The sequence below is a fragment of the Seriola aureovittata genome, chromosome 11 (assembly GCF_021018895.1).
Source record: "Seriola aureovittata isolate HTS-2021-v1 ecotype China chromosome 11, ASM2101889v1, whole genome shotgun sequence".
NCBI classification, from domain to species: domain Eukaryota; kingdom Metazoa; phylum Chordata; class Actinopteri; order Carangiformes; family Carangidae; genus Seriola; species Seriola aureovittata.
The window spans coordinates 8,310,730-8,334,944 of NC_079374.1; the positions used below are offsets into that span (position 1 = coordinate 8,310,730).

Genomic DNA, 24,215 nt, shown 5'->3' on the forward strand with positions numbered 1-24,215 from the left:
TATTCCTTCAAGCCACATGGTCAAATCTTATATGTAAATCATTCACTCTAATAAACACTCACATGGGCTATACACCCACACACACCCACATACACACACACATGCACACTCTTCAAGATGTTGCTATCCCACTTCAATCAGCGAGCTGCCAGTGAAGAGGGCCACAGGGAAACGAGCTGAGCGAGCATGCAGGCTAATGGTGAAACTCATTAGAAAAACATCATCTATTCTGAACTATCATTGGAGGTGTGCAGCATACCTGCTCATTGATCATTTAACCAGCTTGCTCTGAGGTATATTAATTATGGGTGTAGTGTATGCTATAGTCAGATATCTGGAGGGTGAGGAGGGAGAAATATCTTCTAAAATGCTAATTACTGGCTTGTATTACAGATGATTATTTTACAAGCTAACTTGTTGACGTTGCTTCAATAAATTGTTCTTAAAATGTACTTAACGGGGTCACTGGTTCCTCTTTGATGATTTCAATATAATAATAGGTTAGTAACCTTGTTAATACTACTTTGAATAGAGCTCAACAATGACATTGCATAATCTGAGGCATCACCATGAAATGTGCATTTGTCTCGCCTGCTCTACAGACAAGGACACACACAGTTGGATGTGTTTTAAGAGTTCCTATTCACTGATGCTGTAGACAAAAGACACCCAGAAGGGCTACAAACAGGTAAGCTGGCCACCATGAAAGATAATTGCACAAAGGGAATTTCCCAGCTCAGTGAAGACAGATGGTTAAAACACAGCATACTGAGTGCCTCTCTTTCTCTTTCCTCCTGTTTTTATGTTTTTTCTGGGCGGGGTATGTCCTTCTTGCAAAAATCGTTATTCACTCTTGTCAGTGTTTTCCCTGTTTGTAGCCCTGCGGGGTACATTTTGCGTTTACTGCCAGTAAATAACACCTAAAACATATCCATAATGTGGATGTTACCTGCTTTTATCTTTTGATGACTCACTGTGTGGAATTCGCGGCAATAAACAGTGACCTAACAGGACGGCCACTTGACTGACAGCTTTGCCTAATGTGTTGTCCAAGTCACATCACTGTCATTTCTTCTGACCACACACACACACACACACACATACACACGCACACACAGCCTAGCAACCTCTCTTCCTGCTTCAGATATAACATTACCACCATCTGCTCTGGGGACTCAGTTACCCTAGCAACCAGTGATGTCACAACACCCTGCCTTATTGATTATCTCTGTGGTCGTCAAACCGTCCATAGCAGTGTCAGTGAGTGCGTTAGTGTTTGTGTGTGTTGATGTGTAATCTGTCATCCTGTCTAAGGTACACAACACTTCAATGACAATGTCACTTATGGACGCTGGTCTGAGACAAACACAGGGCAGGTGAGGGTGTGGCAAACTCATTTTTTTGTAATTTTAGTGAGCAGATGTGAGAGCCTCGTCATGTGGCATCGCAGTCTAACTGGAGAGGGGCTCGAGCAGAATGAATACACTGTTAAATGGATGAATACTCAATCACCAAGTGGTAGGGTAGACTTGAGTAATGGTCAATCATGTCAGCTCATCTCATTCCTTTAAAAAGCAGCAGGCAGTTTCCTGAGGGGCTGGGAGGAGAGTCCACGCCAGCTTCTCCCGCGGGAAAACTGCTTTTTTCCAACAGACGCAGAGTCCCGATTTTCTCTCCTATTGGTGTGCACAAATTATTTTTAGAAGACCGATATTCAGCCACTTGAATTTATTGATTTTCATTCAGCTAGTCATATTTCAGTATGTTTATATGTGCAAATACTACAAAAGGTGAATCATTTGTTTAAAATGCTTACATGGCCACATAAGCTGACAGCATCCATAATATTTTCATTTCCATAAAAAATACTATAGATTTTCCAGAGAGGATGCTGTTTGGAGTTTTACTCGTTCTAAGAATATAATGGATACTCCTTGTGATTTGTAAAGCATAAGCCTGAAGTCTCTGTAGAAAAGCTGGGAGTCTCAAAAGTACAGAGGGTTGTGTACTTAATATTTTACAGCCAGGTGCCATGTCTGAGCTTTTAATTCAACTTTCCACCTTGTTTAAATTCATGCACAATTTCTCAGGGCTTCAAATTCAAATTAAAGACTGCAGATAGAATATGGCTACAGGGACTTAGTCAACTTTATGGGAGAGCCTCATACATTCTGCAGTAGAAATAGATCAGCCGTTAATGTAACTCACACTGAAACAGTGTTTTGATGGGCATTTAAATGTGAACTTCAAAGATTCAAAGAGAAAGCTTTTATCTTTTATGTGATTTTGGAGATGTGCCTGACTCTTGTATCTAGCCTGACATTTGTCACATTTTCAGTAAAGTGGTCTGAACCCAGTGGAAGTGCACTCCCATTTTCATGCCAGAATCAGCGCCAAAACTGTGCTTCACTGGTTGATCTGCATAAACACAACGGCAGCTGTGACATTCCTCTCACCATCGAGCTGCGAAACTAACACACAGACGCAAGCGCAAAATAAACTCTTGTATTGCACTTACATTTTGCACTCCTGCCATCTTTGAGCTCGGACTAAAACAAAGCTGTTTGATTCAACAAAAACCGTTTGTAGCGTAAAATCGAAATGTGTTCACTGATATCCTCTGCATGGCTTCAAACAACAAGTTTTGGAAACAGCTAGTCCAAAAGTCTTTCACAGACTCATTACCTAACACTATGAATTGACTGTTTTAAAACCACTTGTCTGATGTCGTTCGGCAGCTGCAATGAGTCCCGACCAAATCAGATAGCCTTATCTGTGCCATGTCTCATCCTGTGGTGTCAATGAAACCCTGCTAAATGATCAAATTCCCTCTCAGAATGATTCTTTGGCCTCATTTCTACCATTTCGTTCAAGAATATGTCACATTATAGAAGCTATAGACCCATTTCACTGGGTCTTTAACCTATATCAAAATTCAGAATATCTGGGTCTCTGCTGTCTCGACTATGATCATGTTCTTAATCTTTTTAAATATTATTCAGGTTGGTAGTAGAATAATACATCTAGTCTATCCATTTATTAGTTAGGTATTGTTTTTTTAAATATCAACGATCACACAGTAAATGTCTATTACACACCGCTCCTCAGAAAGCAGAGAAAGGAATCCCGAGAATCAGCAGAAAGATGTTGAAAGCAGGTGTTTCCTTGAGGAAATACCACAGTATAAAGAATGTGCTATCCACAAGCGTCTTGCCTCCACCTCTCAGGAAGAAAAGCTCTGAAGCTGCTGTTTCAAATTTCAAGGCTTTTCCGCTCAAGCTGCCATCTGTACCAGCCGCATTCATCCATGCCTAAGTGATTTTCTACGTCTGTCTCCTTCACTTTCTCTCTCTTTCTCTCTTACTCTCCCACCCCGCTTCCTGTCTCCCTTCATTGTGTTTCCCACAGACCGTCTCTCTCTCTCTCTCTCTCTTTACCTTTTCTTACCCCTCAGATCTATTGCCATTCATCAAGGCCTCGCAATGAACTCTGTTACACTTGTTTGTTTCCAACCGCTGTGATCTTCCAAATACTAAAACATTCAAATGGGCATCCTCGGGAAAAAGAAAGTTCGGTAAATAAAACCACACATGCACACATACACACGCCATTCTAAACACCCAGGTATGCATGCACACACAGTCCCTTCCCCTTTATCACGACCATGACAGCTTCCCCCCTCTGTCTATCTGCACAAAGGCAGTAAATGGCACGTTCAGATATTCCTGACTAGTAACAGAGGAGAGGCTGACACAAAAGTTTCAACATAAATTGTTGGCCTCAGCGGACTTTAAAAATTCTGATTACCTAAAATAGCGTGTCTCGGTTTTATATATACACACACACTATATAGGCTACACACACTAAAAATCCTAATCAGAATTAATTCATTTAGGCGTATGCACAGGAAAATATTTATTCAACACAGTATTGAATAGTATTGTGTTGAATAAAACCAGCCCTGAATTGACAGGCACGGCTGGAAATAAAATGCAATTTATAAAAGGAAGAATTTATGAATCCCATTAATTGTTCTATTGCACAGGGTAATTTAAAGTTCCATTTTGTTGCAGCAATTGGAGATAATTTAAAGGTACTGCTGGAGGAATTAAAGCTAATTAACTCTCCCAGCACAAGTTAATCTTTGCTGTTCCATTATGTGAGTGGGGGGGGGGGGCACCCTTCTTTCTCAACGCTGTTGCTGTGGAATTGGTTTGAGGCCGTCAAGACCAAAGTCTGCAATGGCACAGACACAACATGTAATGAATAGTTGATGTATTCAAAGGACACCAGATTGGTTCTATTTTGAGAGCATACTTTGCGTTGTTTCATTGTTGGCCAATGGTGATGTTGACTTGTTAATATAATTGTCTCCATGGTAGCAGCCATGCCCTATGTGGTTTCAGGTGCCCAATCTAATCAGCAGCTTTCTCTGCCACTGGTGTGAGGGATATCTGTAAGGGGCCGCTGTAATAACACAAGGTAGGCTACAGTCCACACATCCTCTCTTTTCATTCAGAATAAAGCAGCGGTTGAGAGGCTGCGGGCTCCCCAGTGATTTCCTCCGCAGTCAAATGAAACAGGAAATCAATGCTTCACATTAACCCCTGATAAAACTGCGGAGCCCTGAGACCAGGCGGGTTGTGTCCTTGTAGTATCGCCCACCGGCAACTACATCATAAAGCTGAATCACTGTGAGACCTACAGAACACAGCAGACTTAACTGTACCTTTGCTACTTGTACAGAAACACTGCCAAGTATTCTCCAGAAAACGACAACGCTGTTCAGGGCAAAATGAATGGAGTAGAGGGACACTGAACAATGGCCCCATGCAGCACTGTACAGCTGATTGATTAAGCCTGCTGCATCAGTGTAGAATGTAGGTACAAAAGATACCTCTGAAGACTCTATAGTGTGCACTGCGCATCTACTAGGCAGTTTATCTTATCAACAAATGACCAAAGCATATTTTGGAACAATGCAGGTTGTCAGTCAGTTTAAGGGCAACAGTAATATGACCATTGTGCTTTGTTAACTCTGGATGAAGGCATGCTGTGTATCTGGCCAAGCTAGACTGTAATTTTGGCTTTGCTTTTTATTGTTTGGCAAGTCTGCAGATGAATTAACTTGGGGCTATTTTCATTTCAAGAGGGCTGTACAGTAGATGACTGACATTTCTACATTCGATTGGATAAATGCACCACTTGCTTAGGCTCTCAGTTATCTTCACTTCTGATTTTCAAGTGGAAAAAAACATTGCAGTTCCTAGAACATTCTAGAAATTCCTCCTAAATTACCATGCAAAATCAATTTCAAGGTAAATCAGAGGTAAACAAAACTCTTACGGTTGCACAACAACTCTGCTCAGTCTGTTCTTCCTTCATTTTTTTCTAAGGCGCTGCTTTGTCCCTGGATATCCTCTCCAAACTTGCAGGTTGAACATCTATATCAACAAAGTCACATATAACCTGTCCTGGGTAACAGATGCCATATACATATAGGTAAGATTTCTTTATCTTCTTATTATCACTCTACCAGGCTGTATCTACCAATTGATCCACAAAGCTTTGTTTTTGTTCTTGGCTTCAGCTTCACACAGTTTTATTGTCCCCAGAGAGACGACAAACATCCTGCAGCTTGCTATCCCTTCTCAAACTTGGATGTTCTTTCTTCGGCTTCTTTTTGGGATAGCGATATCCAAACGTCTCCTCGGAAACCTGACTTTAAGTGCCATATTTTCTGGTTTACTTGGCTAAGAATGTGTCTTCCATCATGATATTTTTATTTGAATTTAATGTCCACTGCATGTAAAGATTGATCAGTCCAGCTTTGTGAAAGGTGACTAATTTGTTTCTCCCTTTGTTGGCTGAGAATTCATTTGTAGTAGTTCAGTGTAATCTTACTTAATGGTTTGAGGGTCTGTTGATGTAGCGGCTGGACAGTTAATGGCCTGCATGTTTTCCCCCAACTATTTAAAAAATGTTTTGGCCTCACTCCACCAATAATGAAACCTGATCAAACCACACCCACACAGTCCTGATGACGCAGATTGGTAAAGTATTTGAGTTTTTAACTTAAGTCTGTTTTTCTCCCCAAACTGAATTCTTTTTTATTTTGCCATGAATATTCAGTTTTATTTAAAAAAAAACATCAATATTTAAAACCTAGTTTTCAGTGTAAAAATTTTAGAATGTAAACAGCAATACACAACTTCCACTAAATACACATAACAGGCAGATCCGGCATAGGTAGCGAGGCAGAGCACATTCAATTAATAGACCTAAAATATAACACTATACTCCCACTTTCACCTTACTGTCATCAATCAACAGGTTCAAGGGTGCATGACTGGGACAAGCACAACCTGGACCTGTGGTTTGTTAGCATGGGTTTCCAGTGTTGCCTCAGCATTAGTATGAAGCCCAACATTTGGAGAATCCAAGAAAACAACTTCCTCTCTTCAGAAGTGACACTAATGAAGCATTCAGTCGCCGCAATAAATCTAGACAGATCGGCCCACAGCTTGTTCTATTGAGAGAGCTGCTCCAGCCAAGGCTCACATTGCTGCTAGCAAACAGTGCCCCTTAATCTCACACACGCACATAAACATGCCCTCATATACATATGTATGAGCACGAGTGCACATCATTAAACATTAAACTTACAAAAAATGAACACACATCGCTAAGCTGTAGCGCAAACACATACATGCATTAATGCATATGATATGTATGACACTAAAGCACTGCATGGCTTAGTAAAAGATACTATAGCATTTGATTGCTTGGCACGCTCATGTCTTTAAGTATGGATTAAGAGATGGCCTGGAAATGGCCTATTTTATACCAAGAGGTGAGAGCAGAGTACATGTCTGCTGCAGTAACCATGGCAACTGGATCAAATGGGAAGACCAGGTACCTCGTCCGAAGCAGGGCAAATTGGACGTTCCTCGACACTTCTTCAGACTGCTCTCCAGAGACAGCGAGCAGGACAGAGGATGCTCACACTTCTTCCCTGCCCATCCCTCCTTGCAGTCACATCTGCCACAGTTGCACTGGCCATGACCTGCCAAGCATAAAGAAGAAGAGGTGGAGGAAGCAGAGAGGTGAAACAGACTGGTGGCTTTGTACAGAAAAGATTCAAATAACGGTACTGAGAAGGGGAAAAAACAGATGGGTGAACAGGTTATGGAGTGGAAAAGAGATCAAATGGGAGCTGGTGTGAGAAGAGGGAGGGAAAGAGAAGGAGAAGCAAGGGAGGTTGTAAAATTAACAAGGGGCAGGACATGCCAGAGGTGAGAAGATGAGGTGTCCTTAGAACATCAGCCATCCTAGCAACTGGATGACCAGCATTGACCTGACCTGGTCTGAGCAGGGGAATAGAGAGAGAGAGAGAGAGAGAGACTGATGAAGAAAGGTGAGATTTAAAACATTAAAATGAGACTTGGGTCCGCATTCTCTCAAACTGTTAACAATTTACATGAAGATATGCACCAAAGAACTGCTGGTTGTGTGTGCGCAAGGATGTTAAGATAAATCCCTGGTACAGAATTTTTTTTAGTTTAATAAATGATAGGCACAGTGGTAACATTCATCATATTTTGTTCATTAATTCTTTAGAGAAACAGGGAAAAGGTCATTCCCAACCCCTCCCCAGTTTACTGCTAAGTTATATGGAAAGAGTATTAGAAGCAGATGGTGAAGTGTTGTTGGTGTTTGGTAAGTGAAAGGAACTACTGTTACTCAAAGGTGAAGATCAATACATGTGTTACTGGCATAAACAATATTGAACACTTGTACATTGTAAAGAACAAGACAGTTCTCTTTTAAAGCAATAGTTTGACATTTTTGGAAAAATGCTTATTCACGTTCTTTCCAAGAGTTAGATGAGAAGATCAATAGGCTTACCCCTCTGATGCTAAACATGTAGCTGGAGCCAGCAGCCAGTTAGTTTAGCTAAGCATAAAGACTGGAAACAGTGGCTCCAGGCTCTGTCCAAAGGTAACAAATCCACCTACTAGGACCTTTAAATCTCACTAATTAACATGTTACACGTTGTTTAATCCACACAAAAAGAAGTGGAATAACTATAATTTGCCATTTTATGGGGATAATGTGCCAAACTATTTCTTGACTAGGACTTCAAGAACTGGTGTCAGCTAATGGATACACTCACCAAGCACTCTATTAGCAACACCTGTAAACCTGCTATCACGTGGCAGCAGTGTAATGCATAAAAACGACTTGGCATCAACTCTTTACAAGTACGGTGAGCATACAAACATTTCACAATGTACATCACACTGAACCTTGAGACTGATGGGCTACAACAGCAGAAGACCAAGTCAGGACATTTGAAAACTTCTAAAACGTAGATGTTTGTGCATCTTTTCGGGATAAAAACTTCTGAATCTGACTATAAGTGCCATTCTTTCTGGATTACTTGTCTCAGCTTTGTGAAAGTTGAGTAATTTGTTTCTCTCGTTGTTGGCTAAGAATCTTTGGGCAGTGTACATTTGTAGTGGAGCAGTATAACCTTGATTATTTGTTTGTATGTGTGTTGATGAAGCAGCTGGACTGATATTGGACTGCATGTTTTCCCCCAGCCATTTAAGAGAAAATGTTTTGGCCTCACTCCACCAATAATAAGATTTTGGCTGTTTTACAACTGCACAAGAATTTACATATATATTTTTTAATGAACATAGATGATAAAAACAATGTTGTTACTGCTCCACATGAGTTTCTTAATCCAATATGAAACACTTACAAGCAGCTAAGGAGGGATGCTTGGTTTTTGTGTTGCTCAGGGTTTTGGGGCCCATTTTAATCCAAGCTCACATTCACGGACTAAAAAAATTATGGGCCCTTAAAAACCCTATTTTCTTAATCAGCTTCTCACTATGAGTGACACGGTCCTGTATGAACACACAGAGATTTCTGCAAAAGTTAAAATAGTTTTCGTTATTTCTATTAAGGGGATTTCTGTCTGTGCGGTTCTGTCTGAGCACAGTGAGTACAGTGAGTATCTCCGTATTCTCCCCACATCCATACACAGATAAACAAACAAACAAAAAGAAAAGAAAATAAGGTAAGCAAATAAAGAGTGGTGTCAATCTTCTTTTCTAACTTTTGGCAAGAATGCAAATAAGCTTATTTCCCAAACTCTCACTATTCCTTTAACCACTTTTTAAACAGGACTCAGGGTTACCCTTAATGTATTATATACAGTTATGTCACAGTGTTTTTTAAATCTAATAACAGGAAGCTGACCTGAGCAGAAGTCATCGGTGTATCGGTCGTAGGTTGCGTGGCAGTTCCTCTCATCGCACTCGCAGGTGTCCCCATGAATATCTCCCCAGTCGCCGGAGGGATCTACATCATAACAGTTACACTCCCCACACACACAGGTACCTAACACAACCACACAGACACACATTCTGTGAATTTACATTACATGGCTTATCCATTGTCATTTCTTTTCAGCAGTAGAGTCCAAACAAAGCAATCATGTGGATTTAACTGGGAAAATAACATACAAAACAGAAAAAAAGCAAAATCCAACTCATTTGTCTTTTACATCTGTCGGAGATGTGGGTGGGGGTGGGACAATATATGTTTTTACTTTAGCAAAGGCAGCAGCCAGCAGGATAAATACTTTCGCCTTCTGTCTCATTTTTCTTCTTCTTTTATCTATGTGTCTGTCTGTCTCTCTCTTTCTCATTTGTTTAACATCGGTGCCAGGGCATCAGCTGAGCAGCAGCCAGTGGAAATCCCATTTTCTCTTATCGGCAGTGACAGAACATGGGGAACCCCAGGGGAGCCAGGCCAGCTGGCAAGCCTGTGGGCTGCGGCTGGCGCATGACCGGCCCCTGGCACCGGGTTCGGTCTCCCTCACCACCTCATAACCCTGGAGCCCTGGATTTTTAGAGCCGTGCACTTTTATGTCTGCCACAAATGTCACAGCTTTGCTTCACCGGAGCATATGACAGCACCTGCACTAGTTACTGCTCAGAAATGTTCTATAAAAACTCTATAAAATTAGGAGGCCGTTAGAAAATTCAGTAAAAATCAACCTCCCTCTCCACACTGAAGGGAAATGCTTCTTCCCCGTGTGCCTCATGCAACCATATTATCTCTGATTCAAATTGTTTTGATCAAGAAATCATATATAGATGCACGTATTTAGCCTCTAGCGGCTGTTATCATTTTGACAGCATGCCAGTTAGTGTATTATTATCTCAACCGAGGAGGCTAGGTGAACCTAACAGATGGAGGGGCTTGACAGTTTGCTGGAATGAAACAGTTATCAATTGGGTACTGTCAGTCAAATCATTCACTCATTCATTTCAGAGTGTGAGCAGGAGATAAAGGTTACTGCTGAGCAAAGGAAAAGAGAGAGAGAGAGAGATATATAAGACATTTTACAGTCTCATACAAAACACTTCACATCTCTACATCTATACAGGATGATGAAATCAAATCAACCCTCTATTATGTAATCATCTTCCTTGATCCGTTTGCCTATAATCACCGGGAATTATCTACACAATGCTTTAAAGGAGGATTAATTCAAAATGGTTGCACGGCACATAGGGACGGGAACTGAGAACCGTTCTCATTATAATCAGTAGCAAATTGTCTAACTTGCAGGGATTGTTTGGCACTTGAATGGGGCAGAATAAAAAGATGTTTGGATGTGTTGGCGCATTTTGCCAAACCAGGAGCTGGGTTGACAGTACATGTTCTTGACAGTTTACAGTACAGCTTTGCTGCATTTTCCGCATTTATAATTCACCTCACCTAACTAGTAGTTCCAGAACACTAGTGATTTACTCACAAATATGAAAAATGTATTAGTATTATACTGTAATTTACAAGCTTTTAAAATGACAGATTTCCTGTACATGCTGTGATGTTTGCTCTAACTTTTAGTTTTAGCTGAAGAATTAAATTAATCTATAAAAGAGTAAATAAAGAATTTGATTGATAACCAGTACTTTTGTAAGAATCGGAAAACAGTGTCAAGCCACTGGAGCAAGAATAAAAAAATGTGTTTAGGTTGAGCCAAAACCAGGAACAATACATATTTGCTCCTTTTCCAATTGCAGACATATTTCCGCTGTTGTTTTCTGCAGTAACTCTTGGGATCGTCTGGTCTTTGCCTGCCCTTTTCTAGACTAAAGAGGAGTACAATGTGCCATTACACCATGAACAGCCTCTCGATGGTTGCTCATGCTGTGTCAGCTGTGCACTTAACCATAAATCGCAGCTCTGTGATGGGGCTCTGTCCATGTAGCCTACCATTTAGCCCTACCACTTAGCCAACCCTCAGCCAGTCCACTGTGATTAATTTTAGAGAGCTTTTTACTGAAACCCAGCAGGATCACTCGAGCTATATTGAAGCTATACCCTGAAATAACCTTAATCATCCAGCTCCACATTGGAAATAATATTTCACACATAGACCACATATCCCACCAAAATTATGTAGGATCTTAATGACATGAGAATAGCAAAAACAAAGACCCAACAAACATTATTAATAGAGAGGTTTCTAGAATGTAGCACAATGTTGGAAACTAAAACAGATCCAAAAAAGTATCTTTCCTCCTCTTAATGATCTTAGATAACAGATGGGAAATTAACTTAACCCCATTACTATATTTGTTTCCTGTTTCCAAGCAACACAATACAATCCACTGAAATTGTAACTGTGATAAGGTGGATTGTAATGAGTGTTGAGGCTGTAGTGACAAACATAAAAATACTTGGCCATACTTATTCAAGTATTAAATTGCTTTGTGAATCTATGGTAATATTTACATTTAAAATTTGCTAGAGTAATTAAATATTTCATAAATAATAATTAAAAAACTAGAATCCCAGAATACCAGCGATGTATACTGGTTTGAAGCAGGTAAACAGACCTCTGTTGCTGCAGATTTTGCCATCTGGAGATGTGCATCTCCGCTTGCTTTCCCATGGGCTGATATCACACTGGAATTCACATTTGTCTCCATGCCAACCAGCAGCACAGTAACAGTTTCCACAGTAACACTGGCCGTGGCCTGGAAGCAGATCAGAACGCACATGCAACAGTTGATCAGTAGGTGCTACAGATTTACAGTTGTGTAAACAGATTTCACAGATTCTTACTAATTTAAATGTACAGGTTTTAGTATTTTAAAAGGGGCGTATAAATACAAAACAACAATTTAACTTTTTTTTTTTGCCAACCCAAACCAGAGAAGATGCCCTCTTTTTTCCAAAATGATCATTTCTTTAATCAAATTTTCGTGTCACATGTTTTACAAACAATACATGCAAGATTGATTGTATCTGCATTTATTTGTTTTGCTTGACAAAACTGACAAATTAAGACAACTGATGTATTTCTTACAAAGACCTGATAAGCAGCAAACTCAATAATTTGTTTTTCAGAATTATATTATGAATGGCAAATTAACACAGACAAGCACACACTGGAAAACCTGTGGGGAGCCCAGATTAGAGCATAACACCATCAAATGCAGGATACACGACAGGTCAAACTATGCTAATTTCCAATTAACCTTCATGGACATGTGCAGCTGACATCTTTTCTCATTTCAAATTGTATAAAGGGCATTATGTTGATTTAGAGTCTGGCCATTCAGGGCTACATGTGAGAAATAATGTTTGTGTGGACGTGAACGAACTAACACTATTCAGAGGGTTTGATTATTAATCTTCTCATCTAGCTGGCTAACGGGTAAATTAGCTAGTTAGATGATAAACGCTAACTCCACGAGCAAGTTAGAAACTGTTTCTATAGCAGACTTTTTAATGTTTGTACCTGACTTGTTTGAAAATTAGAACTCTACAAAAATACTGTAAATATGTATTTAATGACTACGTACAGTATGTAATGCCAGGTTAACTCAGTGCTGTGTGACAATGCTAAAAAGACACCTGTTGATAATCTGTCCAGACATAAATGAGCAGCTGGTAGAGCCAGTTAGCTTTTAGTTCAGAGTTAAAGGTAAGAGTTATGAGTTATTGTTACTTTTTTCAATTCATATCTTTCACTTTCCAATTAAAGCCAATTAAAAGTCAGACAGCCTAAACTCTATAATCTGAGACAAACCACCATTAGCATGTTGAGAACTTGACAGGCCCCCTGTGCCTAGTTACAGTTGCTAAGCTATGGTTGAACAATTGCTGTTCAGGAGGGGGTTAACTACACAGTAAATCGACATCAATATTCTCAAAATTTCAGACAGCAAATCAACAAATTGTGGCAGTATTCCTTTAAGCAGTCGTTCAAATATAGAACTACCCCGTTGGTAGCAGCTAACACATGATTCAATAGGTCAGCCAAGATAGAGTGACAAGGATGGGTAGTCCTTGAATAACCATATGTTAAATCGAGGTGCCAGTGCTGTTTTGGGGAGGAGTGAGAGTGTGAGACAGGGGCTGCGAGTCATACCTCCACACACCTCTCCAGTGTCCTCATCCAGACACTCGTTGTCGTCACACTCACAGAAACGTCCTGTCACCAGACCCCTGTTGTCCTTATTGTCACACATGCAGCTTCCACATTGGCAGGTGCCTATGGAAGATATCAGCTTTAGACACAGTTTAGAGTAAGGTTTGTAGATGTGTGTTGTGTGTTCACAGTATGAGGTAGTGGATAGGAGGATGTGTGGATAGTGAGGATGTGTGTATGTTTTGATGCAGTGCACTTTAAGAACAAGAACCCAGCTTGTCTGCAGATGTGCTCTGGAGGCACCGTCTGTGCATCATGTGCCAACAGAGTGCTGTCGGACTACTGAAGGTGTGTTTGTGTGTGTGCGTATGTGTGTGTGTGCGTGTATCTGCTGGGGCTTTTAAAAATGATGCGCTATAGGGACAGAAGGCTAGACAACTACATGCTGCGAATAAATCTGCAATTCTACACGCTCAAACAGGCCACACACTGTACAGTACATGCTTTCAGAGAGACACACAAGCTCACAAGCAGACACACAAATACACGTTTATCCTTCATTTAGCTGGAGGCATTGCGGGCCAGTGGTGAGGTTAAGCCCAGGTGGGTGAGGGGCTGTCAGTGTGTGGAAAACAACCTCAGCCCAGACATCGCCTCACACTGTGAGTCTTCAGTGTGCTAATGCTTAATCATGTGTCCACAGAGATAAAAACACAAACTGGGGCTGTGTGCATCAAATATGCTCTGGCTTGTGAGAGTTAAGACCAAGGTGAATTATCAATTCTTAGGCTACTTACACTATTGTTAGATCAAGATGTCAATCTTCCCAATGATGCTCCTTCATGCATTAATTTATTTTATTTAATGTACCTGTGAGAAATTGTTCATACTGGTAGATGTGAGTGAGAGCAAAGAGATCACAAGTATCTGCCTTAACTGTGGACTTGTTGTAAGTAAAGGCTTTATTATGGTTAATAATAATTATATTTAAGCGACAATTGACAACTTTTTTTGCTTTAACTTATCCTTATGAAGTAAATGTTGATTCCACAATGAAATGTTTATAGAATAATGACACAAATGGCATTTAGATTGGTTCCCTTACAGGAAAACGAATAGAGAATAATGCTTTTGTTTTCCTGGGTAACTATTGGTAGCTTTCCCCAGATAGGGGAAATCGTGGACAGTGAGACAACCATAACTGTGGAAACTCTAGCCAGCAAAAGAAAAAGAGCCTCGTTGCCAGATACAAATTTTTCAAACAAATAACAGTGACCTTGGTGTGTGGTGGGGAATCATATTATGTTCTTCTTTAAGACAGCAAGAAGCGCCGACATTAATACTACTTGGAAACCCTAGGGGGGAAAGTTGTCTATTGCCACTTAATAATATAATATATATATAATATATAATAACTCATACAAATTTATCAACTAAAGACTTGATGACGTATAAGAAAGTGAGTAAGACATTATTGAAAAAAAAAGTTGTTGACTTTATGTAAGTGCTGTGTGTATACGTATGTGTCTGTGAGAAAGCAATGCTGGTTGTTTGTCTGACGCAGGTTTTTGTTCATGCTTGAGTGTCTTTTCTTGCAACTGCACACTAAGACTCGTTATTTGTGTTGGTGTGTGTGGGTATGCGTGTGTGCTCGCACTACCTCTGTTGGAGCAAACCACCCCCTGTGGATTCTTGCAGAGCTCTTTGCTCTTCTTGCTGGGTAGGTTACACTCTTCCTGGAACTGGCAGGCATCTCCGAACCAGCCCTCATCGCACTCACACATCCCACAGTCACAGTATCCACGGTCTAAAGGGAAACACAATGGACCACATGCCGTTTATCACTTCTGAAATGCATTCCCATCACCAGTGCTTCAAATCGCCCTATATACACAAGGACACACATGAGTGTTTTCTTAAATGAATATGATGGCATTGCGTGAGCAGGAGAGTACTGGAATAAGAGTTATAGGATTCATTGGCCCCTTGACTTTTAATTATTATAACAGACCCATTGTACTCCCAAGTGACTCTCTTTAATGTATGTGAAATATTCTACATTTCCCTTGAGATGCATAAATGTACATATAGCGAGCCAGCAGGCATGTTTCCATTATATTTTTCTGTCTTATTTGCGATACAAACCTTTTTGTTACAACATTTCAGGGTGACATACTGGCTTCCCCTTCAAGCACTGAGAGAGAGCAATACCATGTTAAGTGTTCAGGGGACCTACAAAGGCAGTTTGGCATCACTATTTCTCATCGTTCTGATGGCCGCAGTGAGCAATATGAGAAACAGGAGGAATCATATGATGCAAATGGGGGCTGTTGACAAGTTATTATAAATGTTGCTCCTATTGCATTTAGCAGCAAGGGGCCTTGTATGTCACATTCAATCATTTTCCTGACTCGTTCATCATGTAAATGTGGTGTCCTTTTCAAGGACTATCCATCAGTCATTAACAGCAGGCAAGTCCCCTGTCTCTTCTCATTATCGATATGTCTCAGGGGACACTCGGGAACAGTTACCAGGAAGAGAAGAATATGGAAAGTGCACCTCAAAGAAAGCTGCAACACAGGGACTATACACTTCTGAGGAAGATAAATTGATTTAAAAAAAAAAAAAAAAAAAAAAAACTTTCAAATATTTGTTGTCATGCAAACTGTTAAAATGAAGGTGTTAAATTAAGAGTGTACTTTCTGCTGGCTGTTTAAGCAATGCAATTACATAATAAATCCTACTGTGATAATAGGAACTTCATCTATGTACAAATAGAGATTTTTTTTTAAAAATCTAACAAAGTTCAACATTTAATAGATTTGTTTTTAAATCTCATGAGCTACAGATAAACTTGCAGTCTCTTACTTGCTCTCTACACTAGATGTTTTCTTATCCAGATTTACTGTAGCCCCTCTGGGAGCAGACACTGTCAGACTGCATAGTAAAATACAAAAACAGTCATACACATCAAAAACAAAGTAATTTCCAGTAGTGATTGCTAATTTTTGACTGTCGCATTTAAGAAAATCTACTGTAGACTCCACTCTGCACAGATTTATGGGAATAATCTGAATAAGATAAAAATTATTTTTTTTTTTTGATTTATCATTTAAGTTATTTATTTATTTTTGTCTTTTACCAGACGATAGCTCACCCATAAAACAAAATTAGATTAAAGTGTTTCCAACTTAATTCAACACACTTATAAAGTCACGGCCACCCACTAGTTCCGGTTAATCTCTGCTTGACAATCACTCTGACATATGAAACGGCCCCTGTGTGTCTGCTAGGCGAAAGTTTATGTGTGTGGGAAGGTGGCTGTCTGTTGACTGTTTATCTTTCCTAGTGCTCCCAGAGCCGTAATTCTCCATGGCTTTGGGGTGTCAGGGTCCTTCCTACACTCCCCCAACAGACACACACGCCCAGCCAGTCAGGTCTCGACCAGTGCACGGATACATCCAATGATGGTCGGGGAGACACGGTGCATCAGTGGCAGTAATAACAGGTGATGTGGCGTTACCATGATTAACTGCTGACAAGGAGAGGACGGTGACTCATGCAGCACGCTAATTTTGGATTTGAATTTAGCTCACTCCTGCTTAATGATCAACCAGGTATAATACTGACAGGGAGATAAACAAGGAAATAGGTTTGAATGGAACATAATAATCCAGCAATCTTTAATAATTACTGGTTAAACGCATGTGCCAAAAGTAATTTACTCTCTGAAAAACACTTATATCATTAACATTTCAGTAACTCTTGGTGTTATTCTGAGATTTCTATTATAAGCAAACCTATAAAGCAAAACATACATCACATACTGCAAATCTAAAAACTTCCTGAGACTGTCTCTATACTCATTTATTACTTGCAGTTGATGTTTCCTCTCCAAATGACATTTCCCCACTTACTTTGTTTGGATCACATTCCCCATAACATGATACTCATTTCACTGAGTAATTATTGCTACTTGCTTTCCTCTCCCTGTGGGTTGTGGAGCGTGAAACGACAGCACGTCAGTTCGTGTTCGCTGGAAAAGATCTAGGAGACACCTGTCTCAGGTAATAACTCATTCTCTGCATGTGCTGTCCTCGGGACGAGGAACTCCCGCTTTCATCCTTCTAGTTTCTACAATTCTCCACCAAGGCATTCAATTGTCAACTTGGGTGAATTCATAACCTCATAATACCTTGAAAGATTATTTTTTTTAACTCGCTCTGGCCAGCATCACAGGTTAGTGCTTTAGATTCCAGCTGCTAAAGGGAACAATGGAAATACGGTGCAAACAATCAGGTCTACCTTTGGGGTACAACAAGTACTTACAGCACCTTTAGAAGCACAAGGTGAGAAAGAAACCAGACTTGTCTCCCTCAATAATAGTTAAACAGTCTCAGCTGCTTCTCAGTTCACCAGCAACATCAGTATTAGATGATCTTTTATAACCTGTGTGTGTTAGTTGAAAAAATCCCCCAAAAATTCCCACATTGTTACTCCCTAACTTCACATCTTGTCCCCCTCTACCTGCATATGTGCATTGGTATGTACAATACTGCAAATCCATTCATACAAAACAATGACACAGTAATTTAACAAAATATCCATAGCAAGAATGGCCATAATAAAAAGCATTACTGATCACAGCAATGTAGAAAAACTTCTTCTCAACTTCTGGGTCAAAATTGTCCTTTACTAGTAGAGTCGGACAGACTTGAAAGGCTTTTTTCTCCTTGCAGCCCACGCTGGAATCATTAGGTGACTCACCACACAGACACACTGCCTTGCAAAGCTCAAAATATCTAAGTGAGAGCACATCAAAATATGTGCTAGAAAAACAAATACATGAACAATTTAATGGGCTGTAATGGCTCAAGGACTGCATTCCACTGTGGGTCCTGAAAAGCTGTTTTTTTTCTTCTTCTTCTTCTTCTTTCTCTTAAGGAAATCAACAGAAATTATGCATTTAACCTATTATTCACTTCGGACAGACTACCATTAGCGAGTTGCTCCCGTGATTAGTTTATATCATATGTCTATAATGTGTCCATATTGGAAGCAACTTCATAAGCTTATGTTATACTGATGGAAAAGTGCATCTGGAGGAGTTTGATGTGGAACAGCACTGCCCAAACTGGCTTCTTATGTGCTGCTGACATAAAACCCCCTTGGGTGGGATCTTCTCTGACTCTGGCAGGGGGCACAGAGGCTAGGGGCTGAGCCAGGGAAAGAACAGAGGCTCTGAAAACCCATAGCCTGAGAGAAAGAGCGAGAGAGAGAGAGAGAGAGACAGAGAGAGAGAGAGGTAGAGAGTCTAAAATGTGTTCCGACAGAAGAGAACCCAAAAACAACCATCCACCAGGTTTTTCGCTCTCATGCTTGCACCTCCCCAGTTCAACTGTTCCTTTGAGATAGGGTAAGGAGGACACATATGATATAGTCAGAATCATGATCGTAAAGCATCAGACGGTTACAGATTGTTCTGGACTGCAGACTTGCCTGGCTCTCTGCCTCAATCCACATAAGTGGTTGAAGGGGGATGGTAGCTGTTACCCGAGATGGGGGACAGAGCCACCGACCTGCGTTTGATCAAACATTTTGCAATGCTGTATTAAGAGTCTTGGATAAAGAAAAATTCAAGTAAACGATTCATTTTACTCCAATTAAGACTGAGCTCAAAGATGATTGCTCACTAAGGGATTCAGTCTTGATATAATGGTTTAATTCTACTCAATGCTGTAACAGTAATTACTAACAAGTTGATTACACAGTGTTTTATCAGTGGGACAATGCAAGCCTGCTGCGCCCTGGGCCACCCTCTGTGTCTCTGACAATAGAAAAAGACCATACAGTAAATCACAGAGAAGCACAGCCTGTCTCAACCCAAACCAGAAGTAAACACTTTGCAGGGAGAGAGAGAGAGAGAGAGAGAGAGAGAGAGAGAGAAAGAGAGCGAGAGACGCAGAGAGCAGAAATGAGCGGAGAGCGATCTTACGTGGCTCATTCAATGAGGGAAGAAAAAGCGGGGAGGCTGTGAAAAAGAGAGTGGAAACTTTGACACGTTGATCTTCATTTATGACAACAGGGGAGTTATTACAGAGGGTTAAATATTCTACTTGAAAACTTCAAAAACGATCAAATGTTTGGTTTTTCTTGTACTGTGGCTTATTTTCAGAATTGAACAGAGGAAACAGAGCAGGGAAGTTTAAACACAGTTGAAAACAAACAGCAGACTGAAATGACAGGAAGGTTTTTGCACAGTTGGTGAACAGATGTTAGTCCAGGTCATCAACCCGTTGCTCTGCTACAATGTGGGACGTACCGGAGGGAGGAAAAACACGTGAGTGACAGCGCCAGTATTTGTGTGAATCCTTAGAAAATAAACACTAGATTTTTGAGGTCTATTACAAAACCTTCAATTGTATTGTACTAGAACAGATGGTAATGTGCAGTATTACTGTCCACAGGTCACATAGAAAAATGAACAGGGTATTAACCAGACTGCTTTTTGCCATCCTGTTAACCAATCAGTTAGTCCCATCATGCAGACAATTCATGACGTGGGTGAAGCAGCTGCTGCTTTTGGAAGTACCATTGTAAATTGCCATTTCTGAGTTTGATATGCTTGATGTCACAAAATCACAAAAAGGAGTGCTGCTAACTATTATTCTGGTGAAAATAATGCAACTCATAATAAGAACATATTATTGGTTCTGTTGCTCAGAATAAAAAGCCATGGAGACATATTCATTTTCTTCTAATCTAATTTTTGTAAATGTGCTGCTCCCATATGCTTCTATAATGCAGTCCATCCCAGCATGGACCAGGCAAGAACACCCTGGGCAGTTTCCTGTATACATCTATATACAGATACATATACAGAGCTTCCAGTTCAGTTGACTTGCATGCCTATTGATTGCATCCATTAGAAACCCATGCAACAAAGGGAAAGACCAATGGAACTGAGGGAGTTTTTGCTCTGTGGTGACTGATACTGTGCAGTCTTACACATGAAATAAAAATAAAATAAAATAAATGAAACCAGAATTAAATGGAATTATTTCACCTGGGTTTTCTTCAACATGCCAAATGACAACAATGTTGACAACAACTCAACCTATAATTTAAACATATTATTATTTGATTTATATTGCCATATTACTCAGACATAAATTTATATAATGTATCATCCCAAGCTTCTACGTCCCGCTCGACTTGTTGCTCTGACTAAGAGGATGGGCATGTGCTAATTCAGAGCCCAATGTTAGTCTCATGAATGCCATCCAAGGTAAGAGAACCAGTCAATGCTGGAAAAGCTAATGTTTTTGGAAAGGAAAAACACACAGTTTATCCCTAAAGAGAAAAATCTATTGGATCTTATCAGTGGGCAGTTGTGAGAGGCAGAGATAAGGGAGCCGCAGGGAGAGAAATTGGCTGCCGATCTCAGAGAGCAGACCATGCATGCCGCATGGGCCATTGAGCAATGGGGTGGGGGGTGGGGGGGTGTATTCACAATATGCTTTGAGTGTAATTGTTGGAACCTATATACACATGGACATATAACTGTGTGAGTATGTGGCTGGTTTTGTGTGTGCACATGAGTATTGTGCTGGGAGAATCATTGTGTGTGTGTGTGTGTGTGTGTGTGTGTGTGTGTGTGTGTGCATGTGCAGTGTGTGTCTGGGTGTGAAAACCCATTCCTCTTCTGATGCATCTAGGTTCCATTTGCAGACTGCGTACCACTGAGTGAAACCCCATTATCAGGCTGAAGCAGGGCCTTCTCACTCCAGACTGCTGAACCATAATGAGCTCTTCACAGCAGCCAACTTGTCTACCCGAATAAATCACTCTACCCCTCACATGTGCACACACACACACACGCACGCACACACACACACACATGCACACATATCTCCATTAGGCCTGTTCTGGATGCACACATAACTCCATCAAACCCTGACACTCATAGCCCAGTGACCATAGTGGACACAAAGATGAGGATTTTTTTTTTCTTCCTAACATCAACATAGAGGGATCAACCTCTCACAGCTTTCAGGATAAGCACCTCAAAAAAATCTCCTAAGTCCAAACCAAAACAATCTGTTAAAGATAAATGATAAAACTGAGTGCAGGTTCAGATGATAATCAATATAAGCAGCGCCTTTCATCACTTGTAGTCATTTGATTATACAAAAATAAAGATTACAGCAGTCCTAACAAAAGCAACATCACAAACTACAGCAGCCAAAATGACCATAAAGTTAAATCTACTCCCAAAACACTGAACATTGTTGTCTTGACGAAGGTAGAATTTACTCCAGGACTGTTGTATTGGACTGCATTAGTTTTTGCTATCTAATAAATTAGCTTATCTGATTATGTCCAGCCTGCTCAATAAATAACCAACTTCTTTATTTTCTCCATACAAACAGCCTTGTTGTCAAAATTGTGTGTTCTTGGAAAGTTGGGGCACCGTGTTGTTGAGTGTCGATGCCCCCTCCACTATTCTTTTTGAGAACTTGTAAAATTTCAGGCAACAGGCAAAGTTCAAAGCTCTACCTCCCAGCAAAAGCAAATGCCTTGGTAACGTTATGTGAACCAACCAGCTGTCTATTACCACCAAAAGCCTTTGAAGTGCTGCCAAGGTGATATGGGTTCTCAAATACACAATACCGCACCCCTCGGATTCGGCATAAAAGACAGAAATGCAGATGAAACTAAATACTCTAAATCCTCTCCAAGTCTATGAGGTACATGTTTATTTATTTGAAATTGTATCAAACGAACGGGATATTAAAAGCTTAAATAAATTTACCGGGTTTTTGGATTACACCCTTAAGCTTTCCATTCTTCCTAGCACCTGGCTGAAACAGACGGTAAACATCAGCTGGAGAGCACATTTGCCAAGCTTCTCTGAAGTGAGCCCACTGTGAAGAGATCTGCTGCATCACTTACTGACCCATCACCAATGACCACACCCAAGTAGTTGAAGATATGTGGAGCTGTGTGCCTGTACACAACTGCAGAGTTACATGGTAGACATTTGAAAAAACCTGGACAATCAAACTGTTATTGGACAATATGCCAATAAAAGACCAGAGGACGATGTTATAACAGCTTTGACACTTTGCTATAAAACCAAACCATCTAGTTATGTTGTTTCACTATGTATATATATATATATATATATATATATATATATATATCATTGTACACCCACCATTGCAAATTTTCCCGTTATGTGCCGCGCAGACCCAGTCGTGGCATTCGCAGCGAGGCCCATAGAACTTCCCAGGATCAGAGGCCGCGCAGATGCAGATGCCACAGTCACATTTGCCCCTCCCACTGCAGATCTTGCCATCAGGTGTCCGGCAGCGGCGCAGGGATGACTCTGTGTGTAGTTTACACACACCACCCACCTGTCTGGGGAAAAAAAGAACGAAAGGTCAGTTGTTCTGCAGCTTTGGAAACTTCTGAGGTCAAGGATAATCATGTGGTCAAGTGTGACACCACCTGTGTCTGTTTGAAATACAAAATACCACAGCCGAGCAAAAGTGTTTTCACTCAGATGTGGCAGAAATGTCTTCCTTCATATATCAAAGATGTTATAGTGTTTTTAGTATGAACACTCATGTTTTTTTCTCTGTGAACATTTTATTAGTATCTAGCTGCAGGGTGAAGCCAGGATCATTCCTGTTTCATTTTCATTTACATATAAATTTGAACAATATATATAAAGTAATTGCATTTCAATTAGACCACACTGGTTGTTTGTTCCTACCCTTGGATATAACCCATAGGAGAGTATCAGCGGCAGATGTACTAGACCTTGGTCATCATGGTAACAATAATAAATACATAGCTAAGGTTGTGGAATGGTCAAGGTCTGAGTAGGTTTAACAAAAGATCCTGGTTTGAGTACTTTCTCAGGGTTAGAAGACTTTAGTCGTCATGGTTACAATAATTAACACACGGTTAAACAACCTCCTCCTGTATTCCTCCTTTGCTCCTGTCATAATTACTACAGCCACTAGAGGTTGCAGAGCAGTGAAACGTAACTATTGCTCGTAATAAGGCGTTGGCGTAGACAACCTATGGGGTCATTGTTTTATGCCTCGCTTGAATTTATATCACACACACACACACACACACACACACACACACACACACACACACACACACACACACACACACACACGAACACACTCACACACACACACTCACACACACACGCACACAAAACAGAATGTGGAGGATTAAGCTAATAAACCAAATTGCACAGAAACAGCTTCACCTTACACGGAGCAGACTGCAGCAGCTGTTTCTGAGCTTCGTTTTGACTCCATGGGGTCTCTCAGTGAGATTTGTTTCATTTGGGCGCTGTCTGACATTCTTTTTCTATTCCTGCCCTCTCTTGACGTTGGCCAGCTGTCCAGTTTGGGGAACAGTAGACACGTTTCAAACAATCAGCAGATAAAATGTTCCTGACACTCCCAGGAAAATCAAATACAGAATGTGTGTGTTCCATGTGTCATGGGGAGGTTTGACAAGTTCCATTTCACACCGGCTTCACCCGCTGATGGCCTTTCTAGGCTTGACCAAACTCTCTGTCAAGCAGCACACTGAATTTTGAATGTATCTGCTAATCAGCATGAGCCCTGGTCCTTTACCATGACAACATGACATCCAACAATCCGACTGCCTTCCACCGTTTCACGCTGCCCTGTCCTGAGGCTCCAGTCTC

General features: G+C 40.6%; 1 protein-coding gene across 2 annotated transcripts in view; it reads right to left on the reverse strand.

The window, feature by feature from the left end:
• itgbl1 (integrin, beta-like 1) overlaps positions 1-24,215 on the reverse strand; it is a 41,964-nt gene that overhangs the window by 14,389 nt on the left and 3,360 nt on the right. For both annotated transcript variants that reach the window (XR_008829015.1, XM_056389166.1), the window contains exons 2-7: positions 22,692-22,894; positions 15,132-15,278; positions 13,472-13,594; positions 11,931-12,071; positions 9,274-9,414; positions 6,920-7,066 (exon numbers count right to left, since the gene is read on the reverse strand). Coding sequence is in view for 1 of the 2 variants with exons in the window: in XM_056389166.1 (XP_056245141.1) it covers positions 6,920-7,066; positions 9,274-9,414; positions 11,931-12,071; positions 13,472-13,594; positions 15,132-15,278; positions 22,692-22,894 (902 nt within the window). In the remaining variant the exon portion in view is untranslated. The remainder of the gene's footprint in view (positions 1-6,919; positions 7,067-9,273; positions 9,415-11,930; positions 12,072-13,471; positions 13,595-15,131; positions 15,279-22,691; positions 22,895-24,215) is intronic.